Source organism: Engystomops pustulosus, chromosome 2 (assembly GCF_040894005.1).
Source record: "Engystomops pustulosus chromosome 2, aEngPut4.maternal, whole genome shotgun sequence".
NCBI lineage: Eukaryota > Metazoa > Chordata > Amphibia > Anura > Leptodactylidae > Engystomops > Engystomops pustulosus.
The window spans coordinates 127,281,861-127,308,254 of record NC_092412.1 but is presented as its reverse complement, the minus strand read 5'-3'; the positions used below and the strand labels follow the sequence as shown (position 1 = coordinate 127,308,254).

General features: G+C 44.4%; 1 protein-coding gene across 1 annotated transcript; it reads right to left on the bottom strand.

Moving 5' to 3' along the window:
• LOC140117052 (uncharacterized) lies at positions 1 to 24,789 on the bottom strand. Its single transcript, XM_072133482.1, has 4 exons — positions 23,371 to 24,789; positions 463 to 606; positions 382 to 399; positions 1 to 198 (listed from the first exon to the last, which is right to left on the bottom strand). Exons 1-4 carry the CDS (start codon positions 24,784 to 24,786, stop codon positions 1 to 3), a joined length of 1,776 nt encoding a protein of 591 aa, XP_071989583.1. The 5' UTR covers positions 24,787 to 24,789.
• Between the last annotated feature and the right edge of the window lie 1,605 nt (positions 24,790 to 26,394).

The following is a 26,394-nucleotide window of genomic DNA, read 5'->3' as shown; positions in this document are numbered from 1 at the left end:
TTATGGGAGAAGTTCTTTGTACATTATGGACTGCCTGCCCACATTCATAACAACCGAGGAAGGGACTTTGAGAGCCGTCTGATAAAGGAATTGTGTGAGATCTGTGGGATCAAGAAGTCTAGGACTACCCCTTTCCATCCCTAAGGGGATCCTCAGCCAGAAAGGTTCAACCGTACCTTTCTCAATAAGTTGTGCACTCTAGATCCCAAGCAGAAAACAAGCTAGAGCCAGCATATAAGTTAGTTGGTTCATGCCTACAATTGCACTAAGAATGATTCAACTGGATATTCCCCTTACTTCCTAATGTTTGGAAAAGAAGCTTTACTGCCTGTAGATATTAGCTTTAGTGCATCACCTGACCAGTCATCTGGAAAGACTTACCTCAAATATGTGTCTCAGCTGAAGGAAGAATTGAAGGAGGCTTACAGATTGGCTGATCAGGCCTCTGGTCAATCAGGATACCGAAACAAGATACGGTATGACCGCCTGGGGATAGAGTCCACATTCAACAGCTGGGCCTTCATGTAAAGCACAAGCTGGCTGATTGGTGGCGTCCAGAACCTTATGAGGTGGTAGAACCTGGTGTTCCTGCCTACAGAGTAAAGCCTGTAAGAAGAAATAGAACCATCAAAACACAACGGGAATATCTATTACCTGTGGTAATGACCGTCTGTGGCAAAAATCTTGACCAGATTGTACCAAACCAAACCCTGAACCTCCGAGGAGGAGCCAACACCATCGTAGGGGCACCCATCACAGAGTTCTTTCAGAAGGAAGTGACAGTGATTCCAATGTTGAATGGGGTCTAGAATATGGATGGGGAAGGAACCCCAGATCTTCTTGTTCTTTTGTTGCAGTGTTGGTCAAGCTTCCAATGTGGATTGTCATAAAGAATTCGATCCAGAATCCAGCTTGCATTGTTTACAGTTGGGGGAGAGTGCAGAGGAAATTGAGTTGCCTGGTGAAGAAGCAACAATGTTTGAACCAGAACCTGAAAGTTAAAAGCTAGGGGTCGAGGTGGGTGCTCCTGCCGTACACACTTGTGTGGAGGGGACCTTAAGCCCCCAATTATGCTAACATATGATGAATGGGCCATGCTACTGAGGTTCCCAGAATGGTACAACCAAACTGTATTACAACATGGCTGAGAGAGGGCAACCATAGTGGAGGATCCAGGAGACCCTCCATCCAAGCAGACAGGAGACAGGTGCCTAGAGATCCCTTACTGCAGTCAAAGAAGTGAGAGCCCAGTAGTTGTACAGATCCACAAAGAAGCTGCACTACATGTAAGGAGAATCCTGCCACCAGACCAACAGCTGCCTCAGCTCCTGGAGTTCATCACCCCTACATGATTACAGTCAGAACGAAGTAAGTGCACCAACGCATTCCAACTGGGCCCCAGCGTATCAACTAGGTTAATGGCTGGCCAGCAGGGTATGAAAGAGAGTCTAAGGGATAAATAGTTTTTATTTAGCCCGAAACTTTGTTTTCTTTAGTATTGCAAGAACACTAGCATCATTGCATGTTGTACCAGTTATACCATTTCACCAGCTTCCCTTATGCTTAAGTAGCAATTTATTTACTTGTGTGTTCCTTTATTCAATCAATATCTTCCTGTGTGTCCCCCTTTCCCCTAATAAATCTGTTAATCTGTTAATCCCTTTTTGGAGTGAGTGTGTATCTGAGCTAGGAAGGGGTTTCCCAAGTCGACCCTTGGCAGTAACGGAAATCCCGGCTGCATTCCTGAAGCGCTCCAATCAAACCGGGACTTGGTGTAGGCACTGCTTCATATTGAGGTGAGAACTACATAACTACACACCCAGCCTACAGAGGGTGGCCAAAGGGTTGTTACACAGGTTTTCTTATACAGTTCTTTTTAATCCAAAACCCAGTATCGATAATAAAAGAAGAGAACATATTAAAATACAAAATTCTCCTCCTTTTTTATAATTTTCAGGAAAAACTTTAAAATGTATTGTAATGGTAGTAACGGAAGTTGTATATTTGTTTTCATTCTTACCTTTGGACTGTCCATAAACATGTACCTGTACATATAGATCATGTTACTATATTAGCCCATAAAGATAACAATGTTTATTCATTAGAAGTGGAGGGACTTGACAAATGCTTCAGAAAAGGTTTTGCGGGTCAATATCCAAGATAGAAGCATGTGCAGTATGAGTCAGACAAGAAATCGTTACTAGATTCCTCATGTTCTTAAAGTTTTTCTCTTATCTACTGCAAAAATTAAAAGTTCAACTTTAACCTGACAATTCCCTCTGCAACAAAGAAGGCATTAATGGCACATCAAACTGTATAAGGGAAATAAGGTTTTGGTAAAGTTGGAACAATAGGTGACTGAATGCAATTACACTTCATTGTAAAAACAAGCTCCTATGAATTGACATTCTCTTCAAGCCATTAAATCACCAGGGGAATGAATGTGCAAAGAAAATATAGTTTTCTTAAATAACTATCTTCATACAAATGCAGGAGAGTGCATGACTTATTCTGTGCAATCTGTATACTTAGAATTTTAACCTAAAATTGAAAAGACTTAAAGGAAACCTACCACTGGAAGTGGTAGGTGTAAAATGGAAATACCGAGCACCAGCTCAGGGTGAGCTGGTGCCGGTGCTTACTTTCATTAGTGTCCTAAACCGCTGTATCGCGGTTTAAACACTTTTTAATCTTTACAGCCGGAGGAGCTCTGGCGCACCAAAGCGCGCGACCATGCGCGCAGCTCCCCGGCATTTCCTATGTAGGCGTGCGCCTGGTGCACCGAAGCTCCTTCGGCTGTAAAGATTAAAAAGTGTTTAAACCGTGATACAGCGGTTTAGGACACTAATGAAAGTAAGCACCAGCTCGGTATTTCCATCTTACACCTACCACGTCAAGTGGTAGGTTTCCTTTAATTGTGTTCTATGATCTAGCATGTTGTGTGGATGGTGGCAGAAAACTGTATAAGTGGAGGGTAAATATTGCTTAAATACCATGCACAAAGCCGTATTATGGCTCATTGAATAATCTGTATATGCATTAATTTCAAGGAAACAAGGCTGTTTTCTTTCTACACTTTTTTTGTTTCAAATGGATTGTCCCAAAATAAACAATAGGGGAATAGGGGAAAATATACCCTTACAGCCAAACCTGTTATTGGCAAAACGTAAACCACAAATCCCACTTTGCTGCCCTGTGATTCTGACTTCCAAAATTGGTTCTTGCTTTGGTATTAGGTCTCTGCTGAAGTGAGGGAATGTCTGCAGCATTTACCTAAAACCAAAGGAAATATTGCCTCTTCATGGATGAAAAGGACTTAAAGTGGCAGTGCCCAGGCTGCCGGTGCAGGGTCAGCTTTATAAGTGAACTGTTAAAGATCATCAGGTGTTGAACTTCCCATTTAAGTCCTAAGCCTACAATATTTATTTTAAAGCAAATATACCATCAAAATCAAGAATGATTAACAATGGACACGTACAAATAGATCCAGGCACTGTGACTGTGGTAATCTTCTTATATTTATTATCAATGACCTCCTTACTTCTAAAATCAACTTTTATAATTATGCTAATAAGCCTGAAGGGCTCTGTTGTATGTTTCCAGAGCCCTTCAGTGCTGTAGCTTCGCAGGTCTTACAATAAGCAGAGTTGGTCTCCCCCCCCCCCTGCTCTTCCTGCTGCTTCTATATTGCACAGGTATAGGGATGAAGGAGAGAGAAGGGGGTTTGGTGGGTCATATTTTGCTCATTGTAACAGCCTGTGAATTTAGTAATGACCCCAGAGCCCCTTTAGGCTCTAAGTTGTTTTAAGGTGCAGCCACACATGTTGTTTTTAAACGCAATACAATAAGCACACTCTTAGAATGGAGGAAGTCCTGGATAATAAATATAAGAAGTTTACCACAGTCACAGTGCCTGGATCTATGTGTAAGTGTCCCAGGTTTATCATGCTTGATTTTAATAGTAGATTTTCTTAAGTCTTTTACCTGTGTTTTTATTATTCTAAGCATTTAAAGGGGTTATGCCACGAAACAATTGACTACAAAAAGCTGTCAAAGAGGTTAAAATATTTCAAAAATCTATTTGTAATGGTTACCTGGAAGTAAAGATACCTTTCTATTTGTTATTATGATGCTTGTTCAGCCTCTATTCTGCTCCACACAGAAGCAGATGTGGGAGGGGCCAGGCACATGCACAGCACTGACAGCGGCAGTTATTGCACAACTCAGTGCTACAGAGCGCTCAGCCTTCAGAGTCTCCTTCCACCTGCTGTGCTCAAATAGTCCCTGCATTTACTGATCCAATAGAAGTCCAATTGAAATGTGTCATACGCCCCATGTTAAAAGTGCACCAAAAAAAGTTGGTGCAGTCTGTCAAAGCAGTGCAGGGGCACCAGATTCATGAAGAACGTGCGCCAGAAATCCTGAATCTGGCGCCCCCTGCACACTACACAGGACACTGCACATAGTACACATGTACTATGTATTCTCACAGCATCATGGTCGGTCAGGCTGACATGCATGGCGGAAGTCTAGGTGGGTGCAGGGGAGGCAAACCCCACGTGTATCGTCACTCCAAAGTGACACTTACCCCTGAGGAAGTCACTTTGAAGTGAGGATACGCATGGAGTTTGCTGTCCCTGCATTTTTCTAGACCTCCGACATATTTACACTTTACTGTCCGCCTGACCGACCATGATGCTGTGAGAATACATTGTTTTGCTCTTCTTGTATGCATTGATTGTACAAAATTAGGTGCAATAGTTGTTTTTATAACTTTTACTAATAAACTTTTGTATTTTTGCATGTTGATTGAATCTCTTTCTGTGTATTTTGTAAGGAATTGCAACCAAATCACTAGATAGATAGATATGTGATAGATAGATAGATAGATAGATAGATAGATAGATAGATAGGAGATAGATAGATAGGAGATAGATAGGAGATAGATAGGAGATTGATAGATAGATAGATAGAAGATAGATAGATATGTGATAGATAGATAGATAGATAGATAGATAGATAGATAGATAGATAGATAGGAGATAGATAGTGTGGGGTATTGCTCAGGTATAAGCTAGGTAGCGGTCGCAGACAGAGGGAAAGAGACAGTTCTCAGATCAGTTCAGTGTTTATTCACACCACAAAACAAATGGAACAAAAATCCAGCATTGTCTTCATGCTTGTTTAAAACATAAACATACAGACCAGGCTTGGCCTTCTCACCCAGTAGCAGGGTCTTCACAAATAGTCCAAATTGTTGGTGTATGTTCACACCTTGCAGAAACTGCTGCATAGCACTTGTCCATTTAAAGTCCAAAACAGCCAACCTGTCCTCCATAGACAGGACACGTGTTTGCTCTTGGAACAAGCTTCTCCCTCTGAGACTAGAGCTCACTCCACACTCTTGTGCACACTTCCAGCTCAGCTTTGTTAGCTGGAACACCCTGAAAACCCGGTTTGGACCGGTGCTTGAAGTTTGGTCCGGTGCTTGATTTCAGCTTGCTGCATTACTCTGAGCAACACAAGCTGAGAGGATAATACCTCCCATCCAGCAACAAACCCCTGACTGTGTCACATACCCCCTCCCTTTGTTCAACCTTGAGGGGATGAACACTCGCCAGACAGTGCACCCGGGACAGGGCATCTGCATTCCCCTGTAGCCGGCCTGCTCTGTGTTCCACTGTGAATTTGAAGTTCTGTAGAGACAAGAACCATCTGGTGACCCGAGCATTCCTCTCCTTGGCCTGGCTCATCCACTTGAGAGGTGAATGGTCAGTCACCAGTCGGAACTTCCTCCCCAACAGATAATAGCGGAGAGACTCGAGTGCCCACTTGATGGCTAGGCACTCCCTCTCCACTATACTGTACCTGGTTTCGGCTGGGGTGAGCTTGCGACTCAGGAACCCAACAGGATGCTCTTCCCCATTAATTTCCTGAGATAGTACAGCACCGAGGCCCACTTCAGAGGCATCGGTCTGTACTACAAACTCCCTCTTGAAGTCGGGTGTCACCAGGACTGGTGACCCGCACAAGGCCGACTTCAAAGCGGAAAAAGCCTTCTCCGCTTGGTCATTCCAGCGAACCATCACTGTCTTACGTCCCTTCAGGAGCCCTGTCAATGGAGCTGCTACAGTAGCAAAATGGGGAATAAATCTCATATAATACCCCACCATCCCCAGGAATGACTTTATTTGCCTGGTGGTGACAGGCCGTGGCCAACTCCGTATTGCCTCTACCTTATTCATCTGGGGTTTGATGACTCCACGCCCAATGATATAGCCTAAGTACCGTGCCTCCTCTAGCCCTATGGCACATTTCTTTGGGTTAGCAGTTAGCCCGGCCCTACGGAGGGAGTCTACTACAGCCTGCACTTTTGCCAGATGACTCTCCCAGTCAGCACTGAAAATGACAATATCATCGAGGTACGCTGACGCGTAACGCCGATGTGGACGAAGCACAATGTCCATTAAACGCTGGAACGTGGCCGGGGCGCCATGCAGGCCAAAGGGTAACACTTTATACTGAAATAGTCCCTCAGGTGTGATAAAGGCAGTTTTCTCCTTGGCAGCCTCCGTCAAGGGCACTTGCCAGTACCCTTTAGTGAGGTCCAAGGTAGAAAAATACCTGGCCTGTCCTAAGCGCTCAATTAGCTCGTCCACCCGGGGCATGGGATAAGCATCAAATTTGGACACTTCGTTCAGTTTACGAAAATCGTTACAGAAACGTAGCGTCCCATCTGGTTTGGGTATCAAAACTATTGGGCTTGCCCACTCACTTCTTGACTCTTCAATTACGTCCAGCCGCAGCATCAACTGTACTTCCTCCGTGATGGCTTGTCGCCGAGCTTCGGGCACCCGGTACGGCTTTAGCCGGACTTTTGCCTGGGGCTCCGTGACAATGTCATGTTGGATTACGGAAGTACGTCCAGGGAGGTCAGAGAACACGTCCGTGTTCCGACTAATGAACTCCTTGGCCTCTTGAGCCTGTTTAGGGGAAAGGCTGTCAGCAATGCGCACTGTGGCAGCCGCTTCCCCGGGAACAGTTGGAGGTACTGGTTTCCCTTCCCCTAAACATACCGGCTGCGGGGTGCTCCCAACGCAGGTCTCCCTATCTCTCCAAGGCTTTAGCAAATTGACATGGTAGACCTGCTCTGGCTTCCGCCGCCCGGGCTGATGTACCTTGTAATTTACATTGCTTACTTTTTCCAGAATTTCGTAAGGGCCTTGCCACCTTGCGAGGAACTTACTGTCTACCGTTGGAACTAAAACCAAGACTCTGTCTCCTGGGTTAAAGCTCCGTACCTTAGCTACTCTATTGTAGACCTGACTTTGGGCTCGCTGAGCCGCCTCCATATGTTCCCTGACAAGGGGCAACACTGTCTCCATCCGCTCCTGCATCTTAGTGACATATTCAATGACAATCTTATGCGGAGTGGGCTGTTGCTCCCATGCTTCTTTGGCCACGTCCAGCAAACCTCGGGGATGTCTGCCATATAGTAATTCAAAGGGCGAGAACCCAGTAGAGGCCTGGGGCACCTCTCGCACTGCGAACATAAGATAGGGCAGAAGCAGATCCCAGTCCCTTCCATCCTTGGACACTGCTCTTTTCAGCATATTTTTCAAAGTTTGATTAAATCTCTCCACCAGGCCGTCTGTTTGGGGGTGGTAAACTGAAGTCCTTAACTGTTTAATCCCCAGCAACTTGCAGAGTTCCTTCATGACCTTCGACATGAAGGGAGTCCCCTGGTCTGTCAGAATCTCCTTAGGTATCCCAACCCTTGAAAACATCTCCATTAACTCCTTAGCTATAAGTTTGGCAGAGGTATGACGCAGTGGCACTGCTTCTGGATACCGGGTTGCGTAGTCAAGGACAACTAAAATATGTTGGTGACCCCTAGCAGATTTAGGTACTGGACCCACAAGGTCCATGGCAATTCTCTCAAAAGGTACCTCGATAATTGGGAGGGGTACTAGGGGACTGCGGAAGTGCTGCTGGGGGCTAGTTATTTGACAGGTCGGACAGGACTTACAAAACTCTTCCACCTCTTTGAACACACTGGGCCAGTAAAATCGCTGCAGTATACGGTCCTGGGTTTTCTGCGGCCCAAGGTGTCCACCTAAAACATGTTGGTGAGCAAGATCCAGTACCATCCTACGATATGCCTGAGGCACTATTAATTGTTCAACATTCTCACCCCGTAGTTGGGTGACCCGATACAGTAAATTATGGTGAACCACAAAACGAGGAAAAACTGCCTCAGCTCCTGGTTGTTGTGGCTCACCTTCAACCATTAACACATTCCCCCAGGCTCGGGACAGAGTCTGGTCCCGGAGTTGCGCCGTACCAAAATTGTCACCAGAGACGTTTAAGTCTGACAATTCAGGGCCTGGCGGCAAGTCCTCTACTTCCCCAACCATTACATTCATTGGTAGTGTCTCCCCATCATCCACCGAAGTGGCGGTCACCCCTACCGCTGGCCCTTCCGCCTCGGGTTCCCAAGGTTCTGGTTCTAGGTCTGGAACATGACCTTCAGCTATTGCTCTCCCTGACCCCTGGGGACTGACATGCAGTAACGATGGCCATAGTGCAGAGAATAATGGAAAGTCTCTTCCTATAATTAGGTCATAGGGCAGATTTGATGCTACTGCCACCTCGTGGACTTTCCTCCCAGCAGGTGTTTTTATGACCACCAGTGCGGTTGGATAATCTTTTAAGTCTCCATGAATACACAATACTCGAACCTTGCGACTAGTGAACTGAGAGGGTAGCGCCAGGGTATCCCGTACTATGGTCACTAGGCTCCCTGAGTCAAGTAGTGCATTAGCCCTGCACCCATCAACGGACACTGGGCACATGGGAGGTGCCCTATCTGCATCCAGGACGTCAGCGGTACATACAGGCCGTGCATAGAAGGAAGTACGGCGAGCGTACCCACAGTCCATAGGTTCGGAGGCCAAGGGGCAATTTGCAGCCACATGTCCCAGGACATGACAGTGCCAACAGCGGAGTGTGGGGACCTCACGAATCTTTGTGGAACGTTGTTTGGACATCGTTGGGGAGCTACTCCCAGCAGAAGGTCGGGGCTTTTCCTCAGTCACTGCAAGTGGGGGTGAGGGACGGGGTGGCTTACGTGTAGGGGTACAGTCCCGCACAAAGTCCTGGGTGGCTATGTAACGTTCCACCAGACCAACCAGCTGGTCTAAATTACCTGGGTCACCTTGACCTACCCAGCGCTGAATGGCAACCGGCAGAGTGCGCACAAAACGGTCTACCACCACCCTCTCCACTATTTGGGCTGGGGTTAAAGTCTCAGGCTGAAGCCACCTTTTTACCAGGTGCAGTAGGTCATAAGCTTGAGACCTGGCAGCTCGGGATTCCACAAACCCCCACTGATATACACGTTGGGCCCGCACATAAACATTGACCCCCATGCGTGCCAGGATCTCACCTTTCAACTTCTTGTAGTCCAGGGCATCCTCCTGAGTGAGGTCAAAATATGCCTTTAACGCATCGCCAGTCAGGAACGGGGCCACCACTTCAGCCCACTGGTCAGGCTGCAGCCCCTCACGCTCTGCCGTTCTCTCGAACACCGCCAGGAAGGCCTCTACGTCATCCTCCGCTGTCAGCTTTCTCAGCGCAGTTCGGACTCTCTCTCTGGCCGCAGGCTGTAGCTGGGTCACCACTGTTGGAGTCTCGCGCAGCGCCTTTATTTGTTGTAGCAGTAAGTCGTTAGTCTGTTGCTGGGCCTGCATAGCCTCAGAGTGTGCCATCTGCTGTTGAACATTAGCTTGCACAAGTTGTTTAATCAGCTCCTCCATCTTGTCCGGTGATGCTAGCTGAAACTTTGCAGGTTTAATCCACGACATGCAATGGTGCCCAGGAGAAAAAAAAAAAAGAAACTCCGGTTTTGCACCACCCTCACTGCGTTTTGCCCGCTCCAAGCCACCAATTGTGGGGTATTGCTCAGGTATAAGCTAGGTAGCGGTCGCAGACAGAGGGAAAGAGACAGTTCTCAGATCAGTTCAGTGTTTATTCACACCACAAAACAAATGGAACAAAAATCCAGCATTGTCTTCATGCTTGTTTAAAACATAAACATACAGACCAGGCTTGGCCTTCTCACCCAGTAGCAGGGTCTTCACAAATAGTCCAAATTGTTGGTGTATGTTCACACCTTGCAGAAACTGCTGCATAGCACTTGTCCATTTAAAGTCCAAAACAGCCAACCTGTCCTCCATAGACAGGACACGTGTTTGCTCTTGGAACAAGCTTCTCCCTCTGAGACTAGAGCTCACTCCACACTCTTGTGCACACTTCCAGCTCAGCTTTGTTAGCTGGAACACCCTGAAAACCCGGTTTGGACCGGTGCTTGAAGTTTGGTCCGGTGCTTGATTTCAGCTTGCTGCATTACTCTGAGCAACACAAGCTGAGAGGATAATACCTCCCATCCAGCAACAAACCCCTGACTGTCTCACAATAGATAGATATGTGATAGATAGAAGATAGATAGATAGATATGTGATAGATAGATAGATAGATAGATAGATAGGAGATAGATAGATAGATAGATAGGAGATAGATAGATAGATAGATGACAGCTTCTCACATGTTGCTGATGTTTAGCTACTTCCCTGCTAGTCAGGCACAGGGGCCCCTTTGCAGGAGAGCAGGGTAACATGGAGGGACAGTGCATGGAGGAGAGTACAGGAGATGTATCAGGAGAGGTCAGAGCTCAGCCTGTTACTTGTGTTATCTCTGCAGCCTCCTGTGAGCTGGTGAGCAGTGGCCATCACAGCACAATCTCTGCCCCTCCTCCTCTCTCACCTCCTATTGGCTGCAGTGTGTCAGGTGATCTCTCAGTGGAGTGATCTGTAGTGGAGAACAGCTGACTGACTCGGCCAGATCAGCTGTTGCTCAGGACGGGACACAGCTACCACCGGGGGGCGCCAGCAACCAGAACAAAAGGAGTTATCTCAGTAAGCCTGCAGATTTTGTAATAAGTGTAAATGGTGAAAGTACTTTTAACAATGCATTGGACCCAATTACAGCAATGTGCAATGATGACACAACCCCTTTAACTGTAGCTTCCATGGTTTCATAATTGTTGCAGTAATAATTTAATATAACAAATTCATATTAGATATAAACATTCAAACGAGAAATCAGCATCAGAATAATAAAAAAATATATATTATTTTTTTACCATGAAAAAAATTCACAATTATGCCTGTTAAAAGAGCAGATATTAAATTAGCTATAATAAGTTAGCATGAATTTGATCATGAAAGATTATGTTGATTGATTCTAAAATAATTTAATGTATTAGGGGGACAGGAAACAGAGTTTGTAATTGCTTAGCACCATAAAACATATGAGCTCAGTATGCCTGACAAATTACTTATGAAGAACTTAGCAAAGCATAAGGCAATAAAGTCAAAATAGGCACTGAGTCACATAAAATCTTTGAATGGAAGCACAGAAAGCATTGCTCCAATTTTCTTCTCATGCTCCCCATAACTGTACAGTAGTTACCAAATTTCAACAAGGGTTACAAATCTGGCCCTTCGGCAAACATGAGATCATAAAACAGTCAATTACTAATTATGTATATGCTATTAATATAATAATTCCTTTATTTATATAGCGCACACTGATTACGCAGCGCTACACAGAGCTTGCCAAATCGGTCCCTGTCCCCAATGGGGCTCACAATCTAATTAACCTACCAGTATGTTTTGGAGTGTGGGAGGAAACCAAAGGACCCGGAGGAAACCCACGCAAACAGGGAGAGAACATACAAACTCTTTGCAGATGTTGACCCTGGGACTATTTTGTGTGCTTTCACATTAGAATGTCTTATCCTTTGATCCATATCTTATAGCAAATAAAATTCTGTCAAAACTTATTCCATTATTTTACAATTTGGGCAGTAGAGATTACTAGGGCTCCAAGCATGGTAATATCTGGAAGCCTCCCCTAATGCAAAGCTATGCTATGATAGGCAGAGCAGGAAACCTTATTTCACCTAGCTCTGCTATAGCTATAGCATGTCCTATTACAAAGCAGAAACAAGTGTTTGCATAAGGAAAAAGTGAGCAATGCTGCAGCGTTTAAAATTTCCAGGAATGCAGTGGGGTAGGGTAAACCAGCATCCATTTTAAACACATCTCGCTGAGCTATTTTATCTGAAAGAGATTCATGTGTAGGACAAGAGATTACTCTGTAACTATACAACCTGTATATATTTATCCCTTATGTGATAAAGCATTCAGTAAGACACACCTCCACCTTACTATAGCACACATAGCTTACATTGTCTTTTGACTTGCCTTTTCAACTCTAAGGTCTTTATTTTATGGTTATTGTAGCCTAAAGTTTAGCTGCAATTTATTTTAACATAACACTATTCTCCAAGATAAAAATAGATATAATATCTCATCATTTATGCTTTGACATTGAAAGCCCAGTCACATGGACAGTTACCGTAATAAAAAGGTAGAAGACAACAGGACAGGACATATAAAATAGGCAGACGGAACCAGACAGGAGTATAATGGCCTATCCTTGGTGAATCCCAGAACAAGGGATAGAAAACAGAAGGCATACAGGCCTCTTTTATACAACTGATTGATGGGGTGAGACAAGTCTGCCAACTACTGATAAAGATGAAAAGTGATGTGCATATCAACCCTATTTGGTGCTTACAATGTACAATGGCAATTGATTTGCCAGTTGATTTGGACTGTTATTTCTGCAAAAGGGTGAATGCCATAAAAACCAACTCCCCCCGAAAAAATATAGTTCTGAAATTACTCATTATAATTAAACAGAATTAAACAGAAACAACACCACTTTAGACGCCATAGGTCAGTGTTGGCGAACCTTTTAGCGTCCGAGTGCCCAAACTGTAACCCAAAACCCCCCAAATTTATTGTGAGGTGCCAACCAAAAGTTAAAGCAGTAACGTATTGCTCCCTCTTCAATAACTTTTAATCATATTAGCCTCCTGACGACAAGATGGAAAAATTGCATCATTTTAGCTTCCTTCCAGTGTCCCTCTGTATACAGAGAATTGTGGAGCCAGCAGAAGATCCTCCAGAGATAATTTGGTCCTGTCTATACATTCCCCTCTTTTTACAGTCCCAAGTAGCAAAGTAAGTATAACTTTAATATACGACTGAAAGCAGCATCTTTTAAGTTGCTTTGAACCTGTCTGGTGTGCTGGGGCGATGGCCCAGGTGCCCACAGAAAGGGCTCTGAGTGCCGCCTCTGGCACCCGTGCCATAGGTTCGCCACCACTGCCATAGATCATAGTCACCGTGATGTCTATAGTGCATTGCATCGACGATCGGGATCGTTTGTGCAGGGCACAGAGTTGTTGATTGTTGGTATGGCAACCCGGAGGTCCGATAAGGACCCCAGGGCTGCCCTTAGTAGCAGCCTGTTATGAGTTAACAGTTCAGTTGTCAGCCTATGCAGAAAGCAAGGCTGACTATGTAATATGCTGCAATACATTAGTATTGCAGTATATTACAATGAACAAGTGACCACATGTCCCACCCTGGGACAAAATAAAATGGTAAAAAAAAGTTTTTTTTAAAAAAAAGTGCAATTAAAAAATTATTAAAAAAGAATAGAAGAAGTCCCCTAAAAAATAATTAAAAAAAAAAATGAAAAAAACCCCACAATATATTGGCTATCACAACATCCGTAACAATCCATAAAATAAAATAAAATTGTCACTGAACCCGTATGGTGAACACCGTTAAAAAAACACCTCACAAAAATAATGACATTTTCACATCTGGCCTCATAAAAAGCGCAAGAAAATTGATCAAAAGGTAACATTTACCCCACATAATACCAAGAAAAAGTACAGTTTGTCCCTCAAAAAGTAAGCTCTAAAACAGCTCTGTAAACAAAAAATATAAATGTTATGTTATGGGTACATTGTGGTCATAAAGGGATGGACATGGTCAACAACAATACTCAGGTAGGCTGTGGCGTTGCAACGATGCTCAATTGGTACCAAGGGGCCCAAAGAGTGCCAAGAAAATATTCCCCACACCATGACACCACCACCACCAGCCTGAACCGTTGATACAAGGCAGGATGGATCCATGCTTTCATGTTGTTGACGCCAAATTCTGACCCTACCATCCGAATGTCGCAGCAGAAATCGAGACTCATCAGACCAGGCAACTTTTTCCAATCTTCTACTGTCCAATTTCGAGCTTGTGCAAATTTTAGCCTCAGTTTCCTGTTCTTAGCTGAAAGGAGTGGCACCCGGTGTGGTCTTCTGCTGCTGTAGCCCATCTGCCTCAAAGTTCGACGTACTGTGCATTCAGAGATGCTCTTCTGCCTACCTTGGTTGTAACGGGTGGCGATTTGAGTCACTGTTGCCTTTCTATCAGCTCGAACCAGTTTGCCCATTCTCCTCTGACCTCTGGCATCAACAAGGCATTTCCGCCCACAGAACTGCCGCTCACTGGATGTTTTTTCTTTTTCGGACCATTCTCTGTAAACCCTAGAGATGGTTGTGTGTGAAAATCCCAGTAGATCAGCAGTTTCTGAAATACTCAGACCAGCCCTTCTGGCACTAACAACCATGCCACGTTCAAAGGCACTCATATCACCTTTCTTCCCCATACTGATGCTCGGTTTGAACTGCAGGAGATTGTCTTGAACATGTCTACATGCCTAAATGCATGTGATTGGCTGATTAGAAATTAAGTGTTAACGAGCAGTTGGATAGGTGTCGTAATCGTGTTGACCCATACAATAAAGATAACACATTATTTATATGGTACGGTGGGTGAACATCTGGGGGAAAAAAAATGCTAAAAGCCATAAACAAGAATTAATGATTTTTTTAACCAACACCAAGAAATAGTTAATACAGCAGTTTACCAACACATATAGGACATCCTCATACTCGAGAAAATGTGGAGTTTTTCGTCATTTAATACTTGATGTGATGTGATGGCTTAATTTTTGGCCAAAATAAGACGACATTGGGGCACATTGACCCACCCATCCTTGCTCGATGTGTGATCCCCGATGAGAATGCACAGTTGTCGCGATTCACTTACAGCGTACGTCCTATAGCCTCCATGCGCCGCTTGCCTGATCAGGTCTGCCGGAGTTCACAATCATCTTCCCGGTGTATGTAAGTGCATTATATACGACACAATTTTAAAGTTAAATCCCGCGGTTTGTCGAAATCTGTCAGATCGTCCGACAGCCCGCCCCCCGATTTGTGTTGCATGAAAGCCGGCATGATTGCGACACAATCCGATCGTGTTTGACAAAAACCCCTGTTAAATGTGGCGCAAATGGAAACCTTCGAGAAACCAACGGAAATGCGGTCTGCGGGCCCTTAGTAAATGTGCCCCACTGTCTAAAAGAGATTACAGCTTGTAAATAACACCTCCATTTTGTTTTAACCCCTGTGAAACATCAAAAATAATAATAATTCCTTTATTTATATAGCACACACAGATTACGCAGTGCTCCACAAAGCTTGCCAAATCTTACCAAGTCTTTTGAACACTAACGTTTCAAAGTGATTTTGAGACTGTTCTTTTGTCACATGTTTTATTGTACGGGTCATTACAGACGTGGTGATACTACAAATGTGGCGTTTGTATGGTGATTTTCCCTTTTTTAATGTTATATATAGATTTTATATGTAATGGGCCTTTTCTGCATTTTTATTTATTTGTTTATATTTTATTTTAAAAAAAAAAATTTTACTTTTTTTTATAATTTTTTACTTGTCCCACCATGTGACATGAATCATTCAGGTATTAGCACTCTCCGCCTATGCGATCGCATAGGCCGACACACTGCCTGTCACAGACTGGACCTTACAGGCATTTACTATGGGCTGCTCTGGGGTCTAAAATCAGCAACAATCAGCTCCCCACAAAAAACTGGATACCTTACAGCGCTCCATGCAGTAATAGTATGTCAAGGAGAATTAAGAGGTTAATACTTATTTTCATATGAAATACTATTTTTGTTTTTCTTTTACTTGTATTTTTAATCACCCCATGAGATTTCAACGTACGATTGTAGGATCACATGTGCCAATGTGATTGGGAACAGAGGTAGCAGTTGGGTCTATATGTAAACTATAAGATAGTCTGTCCTCTTAAAAATAGCTGGCACATTTTGGAAGTATGAAAATATGATGGAACATGCAGAGATATTTCTGCTAGATTAGCTATGTAGAATCTGCTATGTATTTTTCCACTTAAAACAGCAGACCGTATTTAAATTCAGAAGAGTCCATATGGTAATGCATATGGTAAGGTATTACAGTTTCCATCATAAATCATAAGGGGGATGTAGAAAATGAATTTACATCATATACTGTACAGCTAAACTCAAAATACAAGTATAAAAACTTTTGTCTAACTCTGCACTGAACAAAAATAAGCAACTCTCTAACTTACTACCCGGTTTCCCCTAAAATAGGACATCCCCCGAAAATAAGACCCAGTACAATTTTTTTTTCAAGCTTAGAAATATAAGGCCTCCCCTGAAAATAAGATCTAGTGGCCGTCATAGCAGCAGTTTCCCCATGCCATACATTAATATTAGTAGATCTTTTATATGCTGCAAGACATTGGAGATGTGACATTGGTTGTGACATTGGAGAAAAATTCATGGGATAAAATCACAGGCTGTTGTGCTGCAAATGTGATCCTAGCAGCCACCAGGATACAAAGGGGCATTTATGGAAAATGCTTTTGCTAAACTGTATAGCTGTATAGCATAAACTGTATAGTAAAGCTAGAGACAACAGGAGGCTTGTTGGGAGGGGCTGTAAGACCTGTAGTGGTATCACTTCGTGTGATGGCAAAGAACCTTCAATGATGTCACAAGCATGTGACTAGGGGCGCACCTACCTGTATGTCTGTATATATATGTATGTGTGTATGTATATGGGATTATGGCTGGCCACAAACACTGTATGCATTTTACACTACATGGCAGCTCGCTGTATGCATTTTATACTACATGGTGGCACCCCGTATGCATGTTATCCTACATGGCAGCACGCTGTATGCATTTTATACTACATGGCGTCACTCTGTATCTATTTTTCATTGCTTTATTTTCACACCAAACCAACATGATGGATCTAGTTCTGACACTCCCTGATATATTATATATATGGGGGGGGGGTCTCTCTATGGCTCGCCTCGGGCAGCAGAAAGGCTTGGTTCACCCTTGCATGTGACTAACTCACATGATGTCCATTTCTTTCTGATCCTCCTTAAACCCTACGGGACTCAGCCTCTTTTGGCCTTAAGGATGCTGCCCCATTTTTCAAATCTGCCCTGTGTCACTATAAGTGGTTATAGCTTTGGAACGCTATAAGATATCCAGGGGATTTTTAAATTGTTTTCTCGTGACACATTGTACTTCAAATTAGTTTAAACATTTGGATGAAATCTTTTGTGTTTAGTTATGAAAAAAAACTAAATTTGGCAAAAATTTGGAAAAATTCTTTATTTTCAACGTTCTAAATTCTCTACTTTTAATGCAGATAGTCATAGCACCTAAATAAATTAAAAACTTACATTTCCCAAATGTCTGCTTTATGTTGGCATGGTTTTTTAAGATTCCACATATTTTACTAGAATGTTATGAGGCTCAGAATTTAGGTATAATTTTTCACATTTTTTGTAAAATCACCAAAACCTGTATTTAGATGGACCTGGTCAACTACTAATTGACACTGAGAGGCCCAAATAATAGCTAGACTCGTAAATTACCCCATTATGGAAACTATACCCCTCAACGTATGAAAAACCACTTTTAATAAGTTTGTTAACCCTTTAAGTGCTTTATAGGAGTTAAAACAAAATGGAGGTGCAGTCTACGAATTGTAATATTTTTTCACAATACACTCATTTTGGGTGGAAAATTAAACATTTACAATGGATTAAATGAAAAAAGGCTCCACAAAGTTTGATACCCAATTTCTCTCGAGTACACCGATGCCCTATATGTGGTGGTATCCTGCTGTATGGGCGCACGGCCGGACAAAGAAGGGAAGGAGGCGCCATCCAGATCAGATTTGCTATGTCACATTGTACAGGCTATATTTTTTTTCTTTTTTTAATGTGCACCTATAGGGGCTTATTTCTTTTGTCACATGAGATGCACTTTTCTGGTAGGTAATTTTGAGGCATCTATAGCTAATTGGTGAGATTTTATTAACTCTTTGTTGGTGGAGGAAATTAAAATCATCAATTTTTAGGAAAATTTTTATGTGTTTTTTTGGTTGTTAACCGTACCATAAAAATAATATGCTATTTTTATTCTATGGGTCGCCACGATTACGAAAATACCTTATTTATATAGATTTTTTATTTTTTTCCCATTTTTACTGAATAAGAAGTAATTTGGCAAAAATGTTGTTAATTTTAGCATCACCGTCTTTCATATGCATTTTTCACCTCACAAATCTATTTAATGGCTTATTTTTTGCGAGAAGGATTTTTCTTTTTAGTGGTCTTTTTTAGAGTGCATAACATTTTTTAAATCACTTTTTAGAGCATTTTTTATAGGATATTAATTAAAAATTATCTTTTTTGGAACTTTTTTTTTGGGGGGGTTTACAGAATTCACTTTGCGGATCTAATAACGATTCTGTTTTATTATGCAGATCGATACGGACGCAGCGATACCAAATATGTGGGGGTTTTGTGTATTTTATTCAATTGTACTGAATAAAAACTAATTTGGCATCTTTTCATATGCATAACTTTTTTATTTTTTGGCTGAGAAATCTGGTTAGGGGCTTATTTTTTGCGAGAAGAGTTGTTCTTTTTAGTGGGTTTATTTTAGAGTGCGGAACATTTTTTTTAAATCACTTTTTAGAACATTTTTTAAAAGATATTAATTAAAAATTATCTTTTTTCGGATTGTTTTTTGCATTTTTTCTCTGGTGTTTATAGTGGGGGTCCAGTAACACTTCTGTTTTATTAGACAGATTGTTACGGACGTGGCAATACCAAATATGTGTTTTTTTGTGTTTTTTATACTTTATTAGGTGTTTTTATGGGAAAGTGACATTTTAGGGGATTATATTTTTATGTATTTATTTTTTATTATAATGTGTAGTGTTTTTACATGTTTTTACTTTTGCATACTTGAACTTGAACCAGTGATGCTCTGATCGCTGGTTCAAGTTCAATACACTGCTCTACAATACTTTTTCATTGTAGAGCAGTGTAAACTGTCTGAGCATGCAGGCGCATGCTCAGACAGTTTACAGTCAGACCCGGAAGGAGTCTGACTGCCAGGGAAAGCGGACAGCTCCGGGGCACATGGAAGTCCTCAAGGCTGCCCAGAAGAGGATCGGATCCCCCGGTAAGCGGCATGGGGGATCCGATCCATAGGTGGAAGACCCTTACACGCTTGACCGCGATGTGTAAGGGTTTAACACCCGCGATCGGAGTCAGCTCCGATCACGGGTGTTACAGCGCGGTGTCAGCTGTGATAGACAGCTGACAGCCGCTGCTTCTGGTACTGGCTCCATTCGTGAGCCGGTGCCAGAAGCAGGACGTTATAGTGCGTCCTGGTGCGCTAAGCATCTAGCCACCGGGACGTACTATAACGTCCTGGTGCACCTAGGGGTTAAGATGATTCTACTTCTTCATTGGAGTCCAGCTGTGTTTAATTAAACTGACTGGACTTGATTAGGAAAGGCACACACCTGTCTATATAAGACCTCACAGTGTATGTCAGAGCACATAAGAATCATGAAGTCTACGGAACTGCCCAAAGAGCTCAGAGACAGAATTGTGGTAAGGCACAGATGTGGCCTAGGTTACAAAATAATTTCTGCAGCACTCAAGTTTCCTAAGAGCACAGTGGCCTCCATAATCCTTAAATGGAAGAAGTTTGGGACAACCACAACTCTTCCTCCACCTGGCCACCCAGCCAAACTAAGCAATCGTGGGAGAAGACCCTTGGTGAGATCCCCCAAGATCATTGTGGTTGAGCACCACAGGTGCAGTAGGGAGATGGGAGAAAGTTTCACGAAGTCAACTATCACTGCAACCCTCCACCATCACATGTGTTATACCTTGTTTCTGTGAGCTGAGATGTAATTGGAGGAGTAGCCACCACCTGACCAGTGGGAGTAACAAAATCCCTGGTCAGGAAACTTCTAGAAGTCAGTTCTCCCTCAGAAGAGAGTGCAGTGTGAGGAGAGAGTTCACTCTCTCGGATCAGAGTAAAGACTCTGAAGAGTCTGTGCAGCCAGCACACCAGACCAGAGCAGGTGAGCCCAGCTCCCTGCCTGAAGAGTGGAGCTAAGAGCTAGTTAGTGAGAGGAAAGGGGTATCATCCTACCTTCAAGGGTGATACCTGAAGCAACCCAGGACAAGCTGAAGCATCCTACTTGGACACAGCTATCTCCCAGCCTGCCCTTTGCATCCAAGCTGATGATCCATCCTGTGGCTCCCTCCAACTACATCTCCAGCATTCCACCATTCTGTCAAGGCACGTTGCTACGGTTCCTGTCGGTTCCAATAAAGAACTGTAAGTTGTTTTTGTTCAATGTCTGCCTCCATCTGGTCCCTGCTACTGTGGCTGTCACCATCACGGGCACCCTATCCACCACACAGAGACTCATACTCTAGACACCAAAGGGTTGCCCCAGGGAGAACCGCTATAGCAGCCTCTCCCTCATCATTTCTTGTCAACACCACCCTGCTGGAGACCTGCCAGGCTGTAGGACAGCCCTCCGGTTCCCCATACCAAGCACCGTGACACTAGCGTGCCTAGGCCGCAACCGCCAGCCACTCAGGTACTGCGGGCCCCGGCTGACTCCAGGCCCCAAGAAAAAGCTAGGCCCCAGTGGGACATGTTGCAAGTGGCGTCACGAACAGGATTTATACTTCTGTGCCTTATAGAAGTATACTTCTGTGCCTTATACTGGCACTATAGACTGTCCTTTATTACAAAGACTGCTGCCTAACCCTGCTGCCATTCGGGTTTAGGCCCAAGTGATTGTGTGCGTTTCTACATTGAACTGTACGACTGCTGCCACGTGCTGTCGAGCACCGCTCCAGCACTCAGGAGGTTAAACCCTGCAAAGAACTTTGTCAGCTCTGCTACATCCGGCGCTGCCGCGCCTGAAGCATTTTACCTCACGAAACTGGCACAGCAAGTAATTCCAGGCCGCTAAAAGTCACTGGCGGGAACCCATAGTCTGCACGGGCTAAGCTCCGTCCCCTGCGCTTATGGCGCGAATCCTGTCTCAGAAAATTCAGCCCGCCACAGCTCTTGGCGGGAAAGACTCAAGCTCCGCCCTCTGGCGCGAAACTCTCTCGCGCTGCAATGCCAGTGAGAGCCCACGAGGTACCTCAGAGTCAGCGCAGCCGCCCTCCAGCGTCAGAGGATAATCGGCCATCTTGGATTTCTCCACGTGCTGTCTCCTGTCCTGCCGACATGCCGTACAGCCGCTGAAATGAGGAACCAAGTGTCGCATGGTGTCACGGCGAAGGACGCCGCCGCCTCGTCACGTGACGTGGGGTGCAACTGTACGGGTTAATTTAGCCTACTCAAACTTGCGCTCACCTTTCACTCAGGACACAAATTGAGCATAAATCACACCTCATACAGCTCCAGCACCAGAACCAGACCCGCTGCCACCACTTATTGCATTTATACCGGGACCAATAAGTATCCCACTCTACATCAACTCTTGCTCTCAAGCAGTCACCTTGTCACACTCAGCACTTTAGCAGTAACACAGCTAGTCACACTTCACAAGGCTATGAGTTCGCAGAGCATATAGGGACCAAAATTAAAGTGAAAAGCTTTAATCACGAAAAGTTGGTCAGTGCATAAAAAAGATATTAAAAACAAAAGAATTACAGAATAAAATGACACACAACACGGCAAACAGTTATAAAATAAAAAGGGAGAAAAATAACAGAAACTTACAACTTAATGTAAATCCTGATCCCTGGAGGTGGGAGAAATAAGGGACACACTCAGCTTGTCAAGCAGCCCCCAAAATGTGAACGCCAATTCCTGGATTCCATATTGTTTTATATCTTTACAGTTTGGTTCAGATTTCAGAACCTCCCATTCATTAGTTAGTCCAGAGGGTCATTCACAATTGGGCAAAGTGTTAATGAGGGGGGAGAGTCCAGGAATATTTAAACAGTTCTTTGTTTCCAAATTCCTAGATGCAGGGGTGGGGGTAGGTGCAGGGGAGAGGTGACCAAATGGCTTTTGAGGTCACCAGAGAACATTCTGCAGGTCAGAGTTTATCAGGTTGTAAGGATGTCCAGGATGTTGTAAATGAGGCCTGGACGCTTCAATGGATGCCATATATTTCTACAAAGTTTGTAATTACCCTGTAGTTAAACCAATCTTATACATTCACAATTAATATCTCCTTGACACCTCCCCCTTTCAAGATTGGGCAAATTTGAAATGACCCACGCCATTTTAAATTTTCCCAAGCCAATTACCAATAATACATTACAGAAGTTCAGTACCATAAAAATCATTGCCATAAGATGTGATTACCTGGGCACATCAACCATCTGGTCCTTTGTCCTGTGTATAAGGCCAAGTACTATCTCCCCTGGTCACTTGTACACTGCTGTGCTGGGACCCCCTGCTGACTTTATGGCTTTGTGCTGCAGAAACACTAAGTTCTGTGTCCCCTCTACCAAGTGTGAAATGGTTAACCCTCTCCCTGCTGGATGAAATGCCAATGGAGTTAAGTGTAGGACTACTGTACCCAGTTACATTGTGTTTTGGTTTTCCCACTGTACAGCTATTAGAGTCCCTCTCTTTATCATTTATACTACAGGGCTTAGGTTGATCCACTGACTGAACGCTCTCCTGAGAGTCCCTATGCCCCTGCTCCCCTTTCTGATCGTTCCCCAAAACTGCACTGGCAACACTCATCACTGGGAACCCGACCTCACTGTGGACCCCAGTCTCCTCTCTCAGCACTGGTTCTAGTGTACACGCTGTCTTTGGCTCATAGACACACTGCATCTCCCCAGTCTGAGTAGAGGCATCTTTGTGGCTCATGCTCTGAGCCTTACTCATCTTGACACCTCTTGTCTGCTCTAGGACCTCTCCTTGAGTAATGGCCTCCACCAGATCCACACTCAGGACCTTAGAGCTTTGAGGTGCAGATTCAGAGACTCCATCTTGGCAGTCTCTCACACCCTGCACCATATCTGCTGACTGCAGGGTTATCTCTGGGGGCCCATTCACCACCCCCTCCCCCGTAGCTTCCTCATACTGGGACACCTCTGGTTCTGGAGCAGGCATAGCCTTGCTCTTGCTATCCTGTCCTCCCTCCCAGACCAGTCCCCTTGGGCTTCTGCCCATTTTCTCATATGATCGTTGTACATCAGGCACATACACAGTTGTCATTTTTCCCAAATCATTTCCCAACAATACATCCACAGGCAATTCTTGTGACACTCCCACTTGTCTGATACCTCTACCAGAACCCCAGTCCATAAAAACCTTGGCGACGGGCACTCCTGGATGGCATCCGGTTATCCCCTTCACAGGCAAAGTCTTTTCTGGAATGATGTCCTCAGGGTTTATAATCTCAGGGCGAACAAGAGAATAACTTGCCCCTGAGTCTCTTAATCCCAGGGTGACTCTGTCACCCACTATCACAGTCTGCATGTGATGCTGTAATTTCTCCATATCACCAGAAAGCAGCATGACTACTGGTACTGTAGAGTAGACAGTTGCCCCTCTCTCTGGGCACGCAGACCTCAGATGACCCACTTTGTTACAATTAAAACATTTGCGCATATCCCCCTGATTTATAGACTCCCTCAGTGTAATGTTCTCACCCACTTTGGAGACAGAAGGTTGTGATGTTGTCCTGGCTTGTTTCTCCTTCCAGCTGGTGGACCTTTGGGGGGATGTTTCCCTCTTGGCTTCAGGCATCCAGTTGGCAGTATAGGAGTCTGCAATCTGCGCAGCTTCATCCGCAGTTTTAGGCTCCTTGTCACAAACAAACTGTCGTACATCCACAGGACAAATGTGCAGAAATTGATCTTTTATCATGAGATCCTCCAGGTCCTCACGGCTGTTGACAGAAAGTCCTCGGGTCCACTGTAGAAAGGTAGTCCGTAAGTTGCCTACTGTATCAGCGTAGCTCTCAGTTGTTTCTCGCTTTACACTCCGGAATTTCTTGCGATACACCTCTGGAGTTAAGTTGTACTTTTTAATCAAAGCAGCTTTTATAGCATCATAGTCCTCATCAAGCTCAAGAGGAAGGTCAGCAAATACTTCCAGGGCTTTGCCTCTTAGCCCTGGGCTCAAAAACTGTGCCCACTGCTCACGGGGCAGATGGTATTGTCTGCAGGTCTTCTCAAAAGACCGCAGAAAAATGTCCAAGTCCCCATCCTTGTCCAGTACTGGAAAACGTTCTTGACGAGGTCTTTTGGGGTCTACATCTTGGGATTGGGGTTGCACAGAATTGATACCCCTTTCAATACGCGCCATTTCCAGCCTGAATTCTCTATCAGCCTGGCGCTCTGCGGCTGCTCTCTCCTCTCTCTCTGCTGCTGCTCTCTCCTTCTCTCGCTCTGCGGCCGCTCTCTCCTTCTCTCGCTCTGCGGCCGCTCTCTCCTTTTCTCGCGCTACTCTCTCCTCTCGCGCTGCGGCCGCCTGATTAAATTGAAGGATAAGCTGCAGGCGCAGGCTAGGATCACATTCACCTAGCTGCTGTAGGGCCATTTGTAGAGACACATCCATGCCTTCCTGAGGGCTCCTGCTGTGGGTAGCCTCAGGGGAAACTCTTCCAGGATTAATGTCCATATCTCGGCTCCCTTGAGCCGTGCCAGATCCTTGCTCTGCATCTTGCTCCATCAAAGCACAAACCAGCAGCTCTTTGGACTTGTCAGCCGGGTCGATACCTCTCTGCTCACAGAGGTGGACTAGAGCCTCCTTGCTCTGTCTCTTGTAGATGGTTGCCATCACTGAGTGCAACCTTTGCCAAATAAAAGATAGAAAAGAAAAACGGGGAAGGAAAACTGTTTGCACGTGTGTCTTAGAACATCACTGATTTGGTCCGTGTAAAACTAGGGTACTCCTCGCAAGGATTCCACTAGTCCTTAAGTGCAGGGGTTAGTGACTTAATCCCAACACTTAATGCTCTGACAAAAATGAATCTATCCCACCGCTGCCACCAATTTGTCACGGCGAAGGACGCCGCCGCCTCGTCACGTGACGTGGGGTGCAACTGTACGGGTTAATTTAGCCTACTCAAACTTGCGCTCACCTTTCACTCAGGACACAAATTGAGCATAAATCACACCTCATACAGCTCCAGCACCAGAACCAGACCCGCTGCCACCACTTATTGCATTTATACCGGGACCAATAAGTATCCCACTCTACATCAACTCTTGCTCTCAAGCAGTCACCTTGTCACACTCAGCACTTTAGCAGTAACACAGCTAGTCACACTTCACAAGGCTATGAGTTCGCAGAGCATATAGGGACCAAAATTAAAGTGAAAAGCTTTAATCACGAAAAGTTGGTCAGTGCATAAAAAAGATATTAAAAACAAAAGAATTACAGAATAAAATGACACACAACACGGCAAACAGTTATAAAATAAAAGGGGAGAAAAATAACAGAAACTTACAACTTAATGTAAATCCTGATCCCTGGAGGTGGGAGAAATAAGGGACACACTCAGCTTGTCAAGCAGCCCCCAAAATGTGAACGCCAATTCCTGGATTCCATATTGTTTTATATCTTTACAGTTTGGTTCAGATTTCAGAACCTCCCATTCATTAGTTAGTCCAGAGGGTCATTCACAATTGGACAAAGTGTTAATGAGGGGGGAGAGTCCAGGAATATTTAAACAGTTCTTTGTTTCCAAATTCCTAGATGCAGGGGTGGGGGTAGGTGCAGGGGAGAGGTGACCAAATGGCTTTTGAGGTCACCAGAGAACATTCTGCAGGTCAGAGTTTATCAGGTTGTAAGGATGTCCAGGATGTTGTAAATGAGGCCTGGACGCTTCAATGGATGCCATATATTTCTACAAAGTTTGTAATTACCCTGTAGTTAAACCAATCTTATACATTCACAATTAATATCTCCTTGACACATGGTCTGCCCACGAGCCTCGCGCACCTTCACCTGATGCACCGCTTACTGCCGTCTCCCGTACGCAGTTTTCAATGGCGGATTCTCTAGAGCGGCTGCCTCCTCCGGCTCCGGACCTCCAGAGGACCACCGCGGATGTGAGTACCATGGCCCCAGGGGCTATATCACAGTGACTGTTGCGATATCTCCCTTAGCCCCGGCTGGAGCACAGTCCGGCCTCCCTGCAGAGGGCCAAAATCTACCCAT